This window comes from Macaca fascicularis, chromosome 14 (genome assembly GCF_037993035.2).
Source record: "Macaca fascicularis isolate 582-1 chromosome 14, T2T-MFA8v1.1".
NCBI lineage: Eukaryota > Metazoa > Chordata > Mammalia > Primates > Cercopithecidae > Macaca > Macaca fascicularis.
In genome coordinates, this window is record NC_088388.1 from 30,296,762 (window position 1) to 30,312,367 (window position 15,606).

At 42.4% G+C, this 15,606-nt stretch overlaps 1 protein-coding gene across 4 annotated transcripts in view; it reads left to right on the forward strand.

Moving 5' to 3' along the window:
* The window catches only part of SLC1A2 (solute carrier family 1 member 2), a 172,629-nt gene that overhangs the window by 132,164 nt on the left and 24,859 nt on the right, over positions 1 to 15,606 (forward strand). For all 4 annotated transcript variants that reach the window (XM_015434918.4, XM_015434917.4, XM_005578188.5 and 1 more), the window contains exons 8-9: positions 4,409 to 4,603; positions 10,374 to 10,508. In XM_015434918.4, the coding sequence (XP_015290404.1) occupies positions 4,409 to 4,603; positions 10,374 to 10,508 (330 nt within the window). The remainder of the gene's footprint in view (positions 1 to 4,408; positions 4,604 to 10,373; positions 10,509 to 15,606) is intronic.

Sequence of the window (15,606 nt, forward strand, 5' to 3'; positions counted from 1 at the left end):
GCAGTGGCTCATGCTTGTAATCCCAGCACTTTGGGAGGCCTCGGCAGGCAGATCACTTGAAGTCAGGAGTTCGAAACCAGCCTGGCTAACATGGTGAAACCCCATCTCTACTAAAAATACAAAACTTAGCCAGGTGCGGTGGGGAGTGCCTGTAGTCCCAGCTATTCGGGAGTCTGTGGCAGGAGAATTGCTTGAACCTAGGAGGCGGAGGTTGCAGTGAGCTGAGATTGCATCACTGCACTCTAGCCTAGGTGACAAAGTGAGGCTCCATGTGGAAAAAAAAAAAAAAAAAGAAAGAAAGAAAGAAAGAAATGCCTTACAATTGAGAATTTTTAAGACTAGTGTTTTACTTTCAGCTTGCAATCATTGTTTTATATCTGCACATATGTCCTTGGGTCACAAAACTAAGACTGAATCATAAAACAGGGAGGGAAGCAAATTCTGAAACCCATAGCTCATCATCAGGTCCTTGTTGCAGACCCTGTGCCCATGCACTGCTGGTGAGGTGGCACTCCATGACACAGCAGGGCCTGTTGCTCCACGGCTGCTGAGCAGGCAGTCAGGTTTCCCTTAAGCGACCTAACAGACCAATAATGCCTGGGAAACCAAATTAAATTTCCACCTTGCAAATCAATGAGGATTCAGTGCTAGTAGAAAATGGGGTTTCAGACCAAGCTGGAATATACACAATCTTGAGGATCTAGATTCTGCACCCATTTTCCGAAGATGAAGGAAAACACTTCAAAATTTCCTTCTTGGTTTTATAAATTTCCCATGACTAAGTATCTCTATCCATACAGATCTCCACTTGAAGAAAAGAGGAAAAAGAAAAAAAAACCCACCTGGTTTAATTTTATTTTTGTTTTCTGGTTATAAGCCTGGTATCTCATACTTTATCTCATACCTGGCTCATAACCAGAAAACAAAAATAAAATAAAATTTCTGCAGGCTCATTGTGAAAAAGTTCAGGCAGTGAATACAATTTTGAAGAAGAAAATGAGCTTTGCCAATTATTCTATCACCCAGTGATAATTGGTCATAACCTTTTAATTAGTCTTTAGTTATATATCTTTCAAGTTCTTACTATGTATATATATGCTGTTTTATAAATAGCTATTTTTTTACTAGTCAACATATCATAAAAGTTATATCTATTGCAATAGACTTTACTACAATTTTTTAAACTGCATAATAATGCACTGTATGTACTACAATGCAAACCCCACCCCATCCTAGCCACAGTGATGTACATTTAAGGCATGTCTATTAAACAGGGCTGTGACAAATATCCTTACAAATACATCTCTGCAAGGTTGTATGATGATCCCCTCAGGATAAGTGGAATTTCAGAGTTAAATGGTATGCACATTGACGGTTTTGAATCACGTTACCAGATTGCTATTCAGAAAAATTTATTATTTTATGTTCCCATTAACTGGGGTTTGAGGGTGTGCCCATCCCCGCTTACTTACCAGCTCTGGATATTACCGGTCACTTTAATGCTTTCCAGTCCTATTGGGTGAAAAGTAATCTCATGGGATATGCATATCTTTACTTCTCCTTCCCCTCCCCTTTTCCCCTGCCTCGTGAATTGTTCATGAACTTGGTCATTTCCCTGTTGAGGTATTCGTCCCTCCCTGATTGATTTTCAAGCTCTCTTTTTGTATAAGAATATTAGCTCATGTGTCACAAGTTGCAAATAATCTTTCTCTTCACTTGACATTTGTCTTAAAAAGTTACTGTGCTTTTTGCCTCTAGAAGTTTTAAATTTGTACTTAGTCAAAGCTATCAGTACTTTTCTTTAGAATTTAGAATTTAGATTTTGCTTAGGAATCGCTTCTCGAGTTAATACAATATGACTTTTTATTTTCTTCCGATACCTTTATGGTTTAGATCTTTCAACTATTTCAAAAATATTAGTATTATTTTCTTTTGAATGACTAGGCCATTATTTCAGTAACTTTGTAAGACAAGGTGAATCTTAAGGGAATTTGCATGGCCCAAATTTGTATTTAAATCAGAGACAAATGCTCAGATTATCCAACCAAGGCTGCAAATATTAGACCGATTTCTTCCCCAACCCTATATTTCATTTGAAAAAAAAATGTGGTTTTAATCTTTCATTAAAATGTGGTTTTTGCCTGGATGTGGAATTTCTTTGTTTAAAAGGCTGTGTGACATGAGTCATGTACCGAGAATTAACTGAAGGTTTCTTTGCCATCATGGTCACAGAGAAGAAAAAAAAAGCAAAACCCAGGAACAGCCCACAAAATATCCTTCCTGCCTCCTCGGCCCTTGTACAGAATAAAAATGTTGAGGGTAGTTGAACGGCTTTTCTCAATGGTTCCAGAGGCTGGTGTCAGGGAGGGCAGAGGGAGGGGGGTGGCCTGAGACTGGCTTGTCTTCAGCCCTCCAACTTCAGTGCAGGCTGTTAAAACTAATACATAAAAAACAAAAGAAGCAACATTTATTATTTATTAATAATTGTTATTATTAGCAACATTTGAAGGCTGTCATATGGCCATTGAGGCAGGAGACAAAAAAGCAATGTCAGAATGTCAGCCCGTCCACATAGGAAAGCTTGAAATTAAAATTCTCAAGTCCTAGTTTGATTGGGTGGGTGGGTTTAAAGACACAAAGAAAGCCTGTCCAGTAGAGAAATAGAGGATATTTTTATACTTACCGATCATTTTTCCCAATCTACTTAATTGTCCAAAGACCATTTGATGACAGTTTGGAAAAATGAATGCAATAATAAATATAAATGTATTCTAGCAATCCCAGAAGTGTCCTTAGATTTGAGAATCCTTGCAATCGAGAATCCTGGCCACCAACCACAACTGAGCGGTCATCTCAGACCAGTCCTGGTGTCCCGGCAATCCTTCGAAAGGGCCCAGGAGAGGGTGGGGTAAGAGGAAGAAAGGGACACTGACTTCGCATTAAGACAGCAAGCCAGGTCTAATGGCATCTCCTGCGTGCAAATGAGGCTAGGCTCCAACTTTGCCCTGGGTTTGCAAGATTTTAGTTATGAAATGTTCCCCAACAAACATTTCTTCTTCCTACCCAAGACCAAGAAGGAGGCATGAGACAGACCCCTGACTTGAAATCACAAAGAATGTTCTGGTAAGAGAAATTTGGCTCTCCTAAGGTTGTTTTAGGAGCTTGTGGGCCAGTGGTTTGATAAGATGCACATCTGGGCATCCCTAGTTTTAGGGCTTCTGATTCGTTGGTTCTGGATAGGCCCTGGAATCTTCATTTCATTTAGCTTCCCTGGAGCAGATGGTCTTCTCCCACTCTCTGAGAAACCAAGACCTCTACAGGGATCTATGTCCAGCTTAGTCACTAATTCTGACCAGTAGGAGGAAACTTTGACAAAAGCTGTAAATGCAAGAGAGAAAACACCTCCAAATGTTGTCTGCATTGCAGGTTTTCTAATTCACTTTGCTAAAGTTTGAATAGAAAAAAATCAAGAGGATGGACCATGAAGCACTTCCATGGCAGTTTGAGTGTTTTGCATTGCTTTCTACATTACTTAAACCTTGCAGCAAATCCACTCACCCTCCCATGCCCTTCTATCCACATGGAGATAATATTCTGGCCTTTAGCCATCCTTATTTTTTATTGGTCTCCAATTTTGAAGACATATGAACATGTCAGGAATTCTGGCCTTTGAGGCTGGATCATGTGGTCATGAATCCACATCCCAGGCCTGGGAGGAGTGGGGGTGAAGTCACTTCATATTTAGTCTTTGATTTGCTATTGAACACATGCTTTCCTGCTCCATGTCATTGAAGTGACTGTAGAATTGGCTGATCAGCATGTATCAGGGTGTTGGACTATCTGTGAGGTTCCCCAGTGAAGGGCTTCAGCTCATGCTGAAGGGTGCTGGACATGTTTATTGTTGTGGAAATTAGCAAGCCCAGCTCAGGGCAATTTCTTGGGGCTAAATGCGATCCATTCAGTCATTTTATTGGAAACAGCATTTCTAGCATGAAATTATGGGTTATCCAAAAATTCCTCATCCCATTTCACTGTTGATAGCTGATTCTTTTCTGACATAGATTTTTTTTTTTGCAACCCAATTAATATGGGCAATCAGATGCACTTCAATATCGAATCCAAGATGGAAACAGTGGTCAAAAGAAAACATCTTCAAGTTCTGAGTGTATCTCCAGAACCAGAACCAACGAAAATATTTTGCTGCCTATTAGCATCTCAGTAAGATTGAATTTCAGCCTCCAACTCACCAGTTTTTAATCTGGCTCCAGATACTGCTTTTTTGCATGTCACCTTGCTTGATTGACACAAAACAAGAAAAACTAAGGATGCAGTGGCGTTCCAGTTTGTGCATTGTCCTGCTTCTCTAAAGTGGACATAACCCTGTCTCTCTCTTTCTCTTTGTTCTCAGTGCTGGAACTTTGCCTGTCACCTTCCGTTGCCTGGAAGAAAATCTGGGGATTGATAAACGTGTGACTAGATTCGTCCTTCCTGTTGGAGCAACCATTAACATGGATGGTACAGCCCTTTACGAAGCGGTGGCCGCCATCTTTATAGCCCAAATGAATGGTGTTGTCCTGGATGGAGGACAGATTGTGACTGTAAGGTGAGGAGGGTGGGGTAAAACACAAAAACAACTACCTGTTGTTCTACCCTGTTTCCCCTCCACACTAGCTCCATGTGACAGAGGCCACTTGAATTTCATTTCTGCTGGTGGAAGACAATGAAGGTAATAAAAGAAGAGGAATTATTGGCAGCCTTCAAAAGGAAAAGATTGCGACAAGAAAGAAGACTCTCATTAATGCCTCCTGTTTGTATTGCACATGTCAACTTGCTTTAGAAATTGGATATTATTTGATTTTTAGCAATCCTGTGATGTAGGCAGGGTAATTTCCTTGCCCATTTAATAGACGAAGAAACTCAGGCACCAAGAGGCATGGTAGTTTGTCCATGGCTACAGCATGGCTGTAAGTAAGGCCAACATCAGTAATGATTTGACAGGACTGTAACTGAGGCCAACATCAGCTGACTCTGGATCCAATTTTTGTTTCACTAAAATATGCTCCGTTCAATATTCTATCACCAGAGGGTAACGGCAGAAATTACAAAATACTGGAAGAGATTCCTAAATATGACATATAAGATTTTATTACAAATAAATAGCACATAGTTTTGCTTTTACTAAAGCTGTTTTTATTTAAATGCATTCATCATTTTAAAAATTCAGAAAGAACATTTTCCTAAGAGATCATTAAAAATGTGTTGCCTCACCATAAACTTAAAGATCACACCTACTAGCCAAACTAACACTTCACTTTCTTGCTTATAGGTTAAGTCATTGAAAATATCGGTCTTCAACCCATTCAATGTTATATTGACATTATAGCATGAAATAAAGCTTTTTGCAATCATCATTTTAATATTATCACTCTCAACCCATCTAAATGCTTCAATTAAGCCAGAGGCCAATTTCTGCCCTAACTTATGTTATATCCCTACTCTCAGTCTCAATTTCCTCATCTATAAATAAGGAAGGTATTCATAATTTGGGGCTAAAAGTTGGAGTTCATGGATGGACTCCCAGCCCAGAGTGTTGCTTTGTTTGCCTTGAAATATATTGTAAAAGGTTAGAAATTCATCCTCTTGTAAGACAGCTGCACTTCAGTTTCCTACAGTCTCCCCTGCCTACCCTATTACTTATGCCTGGTCTGCTGCACCTGTCACCACAGCTTGGTCTTTTAAGACACTGGAGTTTGTCAGTTTTGGACTCAACAATGTGTAAGTTTTATTTCCCTTCTCGATGCTATGTGATCAGAAAACATAGGGAGTAAGTGGGTCACATTCTGTGTGACAGATGTACTTGTAGTAGAAAGAGAATTCCAGATATTAGAATAGCCAAGGCCTGGGTGATTCATTTTAGGAAATGACTGAGGTAGACACTGGAATATACTTTCATCCTCCACGATGATAATCACTCCACTCTTTGGTTCCTCTGAGGTAGCAGACTCTTTCCATATATTGCTTTGAACATGCCCAGCAGTCCTGAAGAGAAGGGATAGTCATTATTCCCATTTTACAGAGGAGGCATGTGAGGCTCAAAGAAATTATGTGACAAACCTAGGTCTCATGGTTATGGGTGGCAGAGGCACAAGTCAAATTTCTATTCCACAGTTTACTTCTTCCAACCACAAGTCATTTCTTCTTTCTGACTATGACTCAAAAACAGACATTAGAATAGTGTTTTTATTGGCTTTTTCCATTGGGCATTAGAAGGGGCAATATTTTTTGGGTTCAGGCTAAGGCGCTAGCCTCTTTCTCCCACTTCAGTTTCTCCCCCAGGCAGCACTGTCAACCTCTATATTAGAAACTTTGGTAATAATCTGGTGTCTGGTTGATTCATGTTATTCAACAGTCCATTCTCTGGTAGGCCTTTAGTGGACTAGGGCCATTTTAGGAGATCTCTCCTAAGAGGCAGTGTTCATTTGGGTCTGATATCTCTACCTGCTCAGATTTTTAAAAAGTTCAAACTAAGGGACCACCCAGTATCTGTAGCAGTGCTGGAAAATTCCTCTAATCATGTCCTCTATGTGTTCTAGGGGCTGATATTGCCATGGAATGGCCACTTCAGAGCCTGTGCTTGATCTGTCTAGCTCTGAGGTATTCAACCAGCTCAAGGACATTTTTGTTAAAACACAGCTTTCTCCTTTATCCTTATAACCATTCCAGAAGATTTAGTGAATATCCCATGTGCATCTGAGTTCACTTTAGCAACTCAGCAAATAGAGAAAAGAAAAATTCACCATGTTTAATACACACACACACAATATGAAAACATGAAATAGCAATCACATTTATTTAATCAGCTAGAATGTATCATCTGAAATGTCTTCCAGTGACTCTCTTGCTAAATTATCTCACCTTAGATAAGGAAACAGAGGCTCAGAGAATAGATCACACACAGCCATCTAGAGGAACAACTACAATTTAAGTTTCCAAATGCTGGCATATGCTTCCATTTATTTAACTTGTGATCCTAGAAACAGCCCTAAAAAGTAGATACTGGGTTCCGTGTTTTACAGATGGAGAAAATGAGGCACAGTAAGATGAGGTAACTGGGCCAGGATCACACTGTTTATAAGAGGCAGAAATGGGATTTGAACCCAGACCACCTTACTCTGGGGTTTGTGTTTTTAACCATTACACACACTGACTCCACTATATTATACTGTTGGGTTGCAAAATAATAATTTACGTACATATAATAAAATCTTCACAACCACCCTATGAATTATATACTACAAGGGAGCCTCAGTTTCCTCATCTGCATAATGGGAACAATAACAAATTCTAGGGTGGCTGAGAACATGGTGCCTGGCTCATAGTCTCTTATGAGTGTGAACCAGGCACCAGTCAATAAATGTTAGCTTCTATTATTATTATTGATGTCTAATAAAACACACAACACTCCTAGAATATTAAAGAAAAATGTGGCCATGACATCATGAGTACCATGATGTTACTGACAATGGAAAACATATTTCAGGTCAGAAGATCAAGTCTTTCAGAATTATGTCCTAACAATTATCACAAGACTGCTAACCTCCCTTGCTTTAAAACTCAAAGACAAAAAGGGCTTCTTAAGAAAGTCTTTTGCCAAGCAAAAGTCATTTCTGCTCTCTCAACAATTGGTCTTGATGGTAACCATATTTTCCATTAAGTTCGCACTATTAGATGGGAACTTACAGATGGGAGAATGGACCAGTGAGTGATTGAATTTATGCTTAAATTCTATAAATTTATCTACACAGGGTTTGTTTTATATTAACAGTGATACTACTGAGCATTTTCAGTTGACAAAAGATGAGTTTGACCATACACATTTAAATCTCTGGCCCCTGGGTGAGTTTAGTCAAATCCTCCTGAATTGTACACCCCACAAGGGCTACATCTGGGGCACCCACCACGGGTGGATATACTTCATGCCTGCAGTTTATTTGGAGGAAAATAGCCAAATCTATCTTCATGCTGCACTTCCAAGTAAATTCTTCATTCCTCTCCTTTCACTGCATGTAGGAAAATAGTGATTAGAAATTCTCAGCATTTTATTAATTCATAGAATTTTCAATGTAGGGAGGGATCAAGGCCATCAAGGACCAGCGTGGCATTGAAATCAAGTAGACCGTTGTTCAAATCCCAGCAGACCATGTTCAAGCTGTGTGACCTAAGTTTCTCCACCCATCCTATATATGTTTTCCTCACAGTGAAAGCAGGTGTTACCATATAAGTCCCTTGCAGGGTTACTGTGAGGTTCTGCTCTGATATTGTGTGTCTAGTATCTTAACAGCTTCCAGGAACCCTAGAGAAGTGAGCCAGGGGAGTGGAAGACCAGGCAAAGCAGAAAGCAATGAGGGATGCAGGGAAAATCACTGCCCAAGGAGCTCTTGCAGGGCTTAGAATTCCACAGACAGACACTGTGCCCACTGGAGGGTGAGGATATTATTAGGGTGGAGGACAAGAGGGGAAAGCAACTTCCAGGAAGAATTATCTTTATAAGACTTTGTCTCACACAACCGAAAGATAACCAGATAATGTTAATGTTAACCACAGTTCAAAGGGATGTGCAAGAGTGACTCAGAGCAACTGATGCTGTAAATAAAACAGTCAAGGTCAAGACCGTTGGAACTTGGGGAGTTCCCCTTCCCTGGTGTTCTGTCTGTTTGGGAAATGGTTGAGAATTCCATTCTTCCAGCTCTCGGGGTTTTAGGGAAGTTTTCATTGCAAAGCAGCCTAGTCCTATCCAGATTTCTTGACAAGAAAAACAATTCACATTTACTGGGCGGGATGGGGCGGGGTGGGGATGGGTCAGAATGTGCCCGGCCCTTCTAAGTGCATTTTAATTTATTAGCTCCTGAAAGCTTCTGACCAGCCCATGAAAGAGATACCATTACTGCCTCCTTTTTACAGGCGAGGAAATCAAGGCACAGAGAGGTTAAGTTGCCTTTAGTCACGTGGTTATTAAGTGGCAGAGCTGGAATTTGAACTCAGGTTGTTCAACTGCTGAACTTTCACGGCTGAGCACTCCACACTGTACCTCTTGTGACCCAGATAGATTCAAGGAAATTGGAGTGCGCCGAGCCTTGACACCATGGAGTGGGAGGGGAAGGGTGTGGTTGGGGAGTCTGTGGATCACACCCAGGGGAAGTGTCTATGCAAGGATGGGCCTAAACCTGGGAAGGATGGCAATATGGGAAAAACAGCTCAAACCACAGGCTCTCCAGGGGACTTAATCTCCCAAACGTAAGATTAGGTATATTCAGGGCCCTCCCGATGATAAGACCCCAGGATTCTGTGCTTGGTCGCACTGATGGCCCGGATTTAGTTGAAACAATTTGAGAGGCTGCCTCTCAGCTCATAAAATTTCTAGGATTTTATGACTACAAAGAAAGCAGTCCCCCTTACCTTTTGGTACCCACAAAAACAGCTTAGGAATCCATATTTCTAAAGTACTCTTGGATATTTTGATATGATATTTTGATGTGACAGCTTTGTACAAATGGCATCCAGAAAAGAGGAAAAAGAGTCACTGCCCTTTGCCAGACCGCAGAGACTCCCTGGTGTCAGGACAGGGCACTGGAACTCCAGATTAACCCTCTCCCAGAGACAAACTTCAGAATGGTGCTGGGTGTGGCCCTGGCATTGTTCGGAAAGCACTGATGAGATGCTTCAGAAAGAAAGCCTCCCTTTCTTTCATTATCATTTCTTGGCATCCTCCTTCTGAATAATGTATTTTCCAGCCCACAGTGAGGCATCCAGGCGCCTGATGCTTAGTGTCATTTGGAATCTGTTGATTTGTTCCCCTGATGTCCAACTCAGTTGCATCTGGATATTTGCTATTCTGAGTTCTCCTGTTAACCTTGGCAATGGCCTTCTCAGACCCTTGCCACGTAGTCCAAAAGCCTCTGGTGCTCACAGAGACATAAAAGCATAAGCAAAAATGAATGCAGTTGTGTTCCCATGGGAGGATTAAGGGCGATTTGTTTTTATCTTTAGTATTTCCTTGCCTGCTTTTAGAGCCACGCTTACCTTATTTGAGCCCTGTGATATATTAGACTAATTGGATAGCATGATAGGAATAAGGCTCCAATCCATGAATTTATAAGCTTACATCATAGTTGAGCAGAACCCAAATAGGCCTTAATCCTTAATTCCTGGGTCTTAGTACTTTAGATTTCTCTATTCCTTGGTGGAGAGTATGGGGTGGGGGTTGGGAGGGTGGGGATTTTATGGCTGCAGGAAAATTAGAGCTTAAAATTGCCAGGGTTGGTTTTGCTAAGATTCTTTCCGTTTCCATGACCTGGACTTCTCTGTTCTTATAGCCTCACAGCCACCCTGGCAAGCGTCGGCGCGGCCAGTATCCCCAGTGCCGGACTGGTCACCATGCTCCTCATTCTGACGGCCGTGGGCTTGCCAACAGAGGACATCAGCCTGCTGGTGGCTGTGGACTGGCTGCTGTAAGTGCCTGTGGATGGGGTTCTGCTGGGACTGTGAGTACTGCCTCCCAGGGATGGACAGGTAGCAAGGCTGCAACCAAGATCTTAGCTAATCCCCATGGCAACTCCCTCACTCTTCCTTCCTCCTTCCCGCTCACATTTACTGAGTACCTATTTGAGAACGAAAGAAGAAAAAGATTAAATATTTGAAGGCCTCACAGTCTAGTGGAGGAATCAGATAGATTATGACACAAGGTTAAAAGTACAGTAATAAGGAACCAGCTACTGATGCATTCAAAGACTCTCAGAACATTATATTGAATGAACAGAGCCAGACACAAAGGAGTATGTACTGTATGATTCCATTTATATGAAGCTCTAAGAAAAGACAATGTAACACATATCAATAGAAAGAGATCAGTTGGGGCTGGGTGCAGTGGCTCACGCCTGTAATCCCAGCAATTTTGGAGGTCGAGGGAGGTGGATCATCTGACGTCAGGAATTCAAGACCAGCCTGGCCAACATGGTGAAACCCCATCTCTACTAAAAATACAAAAAAATCAGCTGGGCATAGTGGCATGTGCCTATAATCCCAACTCCTGGAGAGGCTGAGGCAGGAGAATTGCTTGAACCTGGGAGGCGGAGGTTGCAGTGAGCTGAGACTGTGCCACTGCCCTGTAGCCTAGGGGACAGAGTGAGACTCTGCCTAAACAAAAAAAGAAAGAACAAAGAGATCAGTGGTTTCTTAGGGCCAGGTATAGGGGAATAGAGATCAAATGGGAAGGAACACAAGGAAACCTTTGGGAGTGACAGAAATGTTCCGTATGCACAGGTATGCACAGGTGTCTACATTTGTCAGAACTCTTCAAACCATGCACTTAAAATGGGTACATTTTGTTGTATGTAAATTACACTTCAATAAAGTGATTAAAACATAGCACACATATAAAAGCACAGTGATAGAGAGAAGCCTTCATCCCAGTCAAGAATGGAAGGACAGAGTGGAGAATATCAAGAAACATGAAAATGGTTACTGAATTTGAGTGTTCACTAGGTGAACAGCTACTAGACTGAGCACTTTTATCTCCCTCTTTAACAGCCTTGAAAGTTCCATGTTATTATTCCCACTTTATAGATGAGGACACTAAGGTTTGTAGAGGTAGAGGGACTTGGGAATGGACAGATATTCGACCCTCAGTCAGCGTGTCTCTGGAGCCTGACAAATTCTTGTTCATGGTCACATTCAAGCTTCTAAAGGCAGTGGTAGCTGAGCTGAATCATAACCAATAGGTAAAAGTTTCTCAGGTGAATGTAGGGAGAGGGGCAACAGGACATTCCAGTCAATGCCAGCCTACACAAAGGCACTGAGGTTATAGCACTGTGAGGATGTACGAGTGGTCTGGTACTCTTGGAGGCAGCGGGTGGTGAAAGGTGAGCAAGATGGACATCCTCAAAGGTCGTGCAGAGAAACTTGAACTTGACCAAGTACAGTAGTTCAGCTACCTTTCTCAGTGAAGGACATTTTCCTCCTTTACAAAACTCACTGCCCATTCACAAAGGTGGGAAAGTCTAAACAGATGGTCCTTGATAAGGGGGTTACAATGGATCCCTTCTAAGTGCCCACTTGGGCTTTGACGTTCTATGAGATATACACTGATGCCTCCTGTCCAGCATTGGAGTTATATGATAGGGCCTCCGGCAATGCCAGTCTTCAATGTCAGAGGCACAGAGTGACAAGTGCTGGCCCAGAGGCCCAAGGCCAAAGTGCCCACACTTATTTTTCAAACTGCCTCACTTGCCAGTAGCAAATTTTCTGACATTTATTGGCATTGATTTTAAGAGCCGGAAACCACATTTTTTTTTTTTTTTCAGATGGAGTCTTGCTCTGTTGCCCAGGATGGAGTGCAGTGGTACAATCTCGGCTCACTGCAACCTCTGCCTCCTGAGTTCAAGCAATTCTCCTGCCTTAGCCTCCTAAGTAGCTGGGACCACAGGCATGTGCCACCACACCCGGCTGATTTTTGTATTTTGTAGAGACAGGGTTTTACTATGTTGGCCAGGCTGGACTCAAACTCCTGACCTCAAGTGATCGGCCCACCTTGGCCTCCCACAATGCTGGGATTACAGGCATGAGCCATTGTGCCCGGCCTCAGAAACCACATTTTGTGGACTTGAGTTTGTTCCTCCTTCCTACCCCCACCCTTCCAAAGAGAGGAAAATGCAAGTGGCTGAAGGGAGGAAGGACATCTGGGAAGGCTAAAAAGAAGCCCAACCTCTCCATAAGATGTGCCTGCTGTTGGTACAGACAACAGGACTTAGGTTAGAAGTAAGAAGTGCCCAGCACTTTGGGAAGCCTAGGCGGGCAGATCACCTGAGTTCGGGAGTTCAAGGCCAGCCTGATCAACATGGAGAAACCCCGTCTCTACCAAAAATGCAAAATAATTAGCCGGGTGTGGTGGCATATGCCTGTAATCCCACCTGCTCGGGAGGCTAAGGCTGGAGAATCGCTTGAACCTGGGAGGTGGAGGTTGCAGTGAGCTGAGATAGTGCCATTGCACTCCAGCCTGGGCAACAAGAGTGAAATTCCATCTGAAAAAAACAAAACAAAACAAAACAAAAGCAGAAGTAAGAAGTGGCTCCCTGAACAGAGTCAGTTCAACTTAGGAGGACTGCAAGGAAGGCCATGGATCTTCTTGACCGGCTCCTTCATCATCAGAAAACGCTCAGGAAATACCTTTAGCAGAAGGTGAAGAGCAAACAGAATAGCCTCATCTCTGTCTCTGCCAGTCTCTCAGGTGGTGGTAGTGGCATCCTTACCTGCCAGCTTGGTTGTTCTCTGTGTCCTATGTTGGCCCCAAGGGACAGCCTTTCTCATGACATCTGTTCAGACAAGGCAGCTGAGAGTCAGTGGTGGTGTATGGGTGGGAAGGATTGTGAGAGAAGGGGATGAAGGATACAAAGGAATGGGGTAGGCTGTTGGATGGAAGGGGGACCAAGGGGAAATGAAGACATTGGCAGTGGTCTAGAGACAGAGCACATAGTAGGAGCTCAATAAATATGTGCTACTCTTAACCACATAGTTGCTGTGTGATAATTAGGGTCCTCCCACATGAGAAGAAAGATGAAGGAAGCCATTTAAGTTCTGCTGGCTTTCCCTGTGACTTGTTGCTGACTTAAACCCTTGACTCTTTGCCTGTCAAGTCTTTTCAATGCGTGTTGTCATTGAGGGTCCCTTGCCTGCTGCAACAATATCACCTCGCTTTTTTCTTGGGCTTATTTCCAAGGCTTTAAACCACCATTAGAGATTCATCTTTTTAAAAAATATTATTGTAGAGGCTGCCCCCATTATAATACAAATGCCTTTGAGTGGAAAAAATGCACTAATATGATCAGGAATGAGGAAAAGGGGCTGATATTTGGTGGGTACTGCAATATCTTTACATCTGTCCCCATTTAATCATTAAGGTGCCCTATGATGTATTTCCAGATGAGAAAACTGGGAATCAGAAGAGTTGAGTGTTTTACCTGATGCACAGCAGAGCTTGTATAGCCAGGTCAGGGCACTTCACCCAACTCTACACAGCCTCCTAATTTGTACTAAGCAGTTCTAGCAATGGGGAGGAGGAGCAGAGAGGCCCAGAGTTGGGAAAGTTGGAGAAGACACACTTATTAGGGCCTCCTATTGGGCTATGGTTTGAATATTTGTCCAGTCCAAAACACATGTTGACATTTAATTGCCATTGTAGTAATATTAAGAGGTAGGACCTTTAAAAGGTGATTACGTCATGAAGGCTTCACCCATGAATGGGGTTGGTGCATTATAAAAGGGCAAGTTCAGCCCCTTCCTGCTCTCTCTTTGCCTTTCTGCCTTCTGCTGTGTCATCATGCAGAAAGAAGGCCCTTGACAGATGCCAGTGTCTTGATCTTGGAGGTTGGGAACCAACCTCCAGAACTCTGAGGAAATAAATTTCTGTTCTTCATAAATTACCCAATCTCAAGTATTTTGTTATAGCAGCACAGACTAAGACACACCTGAATCTGCATGCTAACCAGAGAAATATTTTTGACCTATTTTTTTCTTCTCACAGCATGAAAATAACAAATAGACTCAATGAGGACAAATGGGGTACAATCAAGGTCTTAGCCACTCTTAGAATTCAAGTCCTCCACCCCCAGTGGGTCTGCCATTGTGGGCCCTGTTCCTTCTTGGCAGTCATTTGTTCTCAAGCCTGTTGGATGTGAGTCACTTCATGAAACATTCAAAACCCTGCCTACTTCTGACCTAAATGTTAGCAAATGAAATAGGAGGGCCAGGTCCTCCCAGATCGCCCCACGCAGGTGCTCACATGCTTACACTTGCAAAGGAAAGCAGAGCGTCCTAACTCCAGGGCTGAAGTGTGTCAGCAGGAGGGAGTTGGCTGAATTTAAAAAAAAAAAAAAAAAAAAAAAAAAAAAAAAAAAAAAGGATGATACATTTGGATTAACTATATTGATGAAATCAAGTAAGAGAAAACTCTATCCTTGGCTGGAGGTGGGAAGAAAGGGGCAAATGAAGAGCTGTTATCTAGTTCTAGGGCTCTGATCTCAAATGGAGGGAGGAGTGTGATGAAGGGAAAGAGAGTCTAAGAGGCAGGAGCCCTGGGTCTGAGAGCTCTGCACTTACTATCCACAGGACCTTGGGCAAGTGACTTTCTGAGCCTCAGCTACATTATGTGTAAAATGGAGCAATAACCCATCAGGCTGGAAGCAAGAGTCTAGGTTCAATGCCTTTGAGTGCCCTTCTAGTTTTAAGACCTAGAGTAGAATTCTGCTGGGGATGAATGTTTGTATAAAAATAAACATGAACATTCCTTTTAAGAGGAAAAGAAAAAGGAAGGGTAGAGGATCCTGGGAAAATGTGTGTAGCTGTTTGTAGCTAGGTCGGATCTGCTTTGAATTAGTAATGGTGGCACATTCTTTCTCACCAGCAAGAGGAGTTCCGGAAACTAGCTCTTGGTTATGGGCTCTGTGACTGTTGGGTGCTCATTAGTGTGTAAGTGGTGGTGGGGGCTAAGATGAGATGGGGTGCAACTGGCCATTCCCTAGATAAGTAGCCTGTGGAGGAAAAGCAGACAAGAAG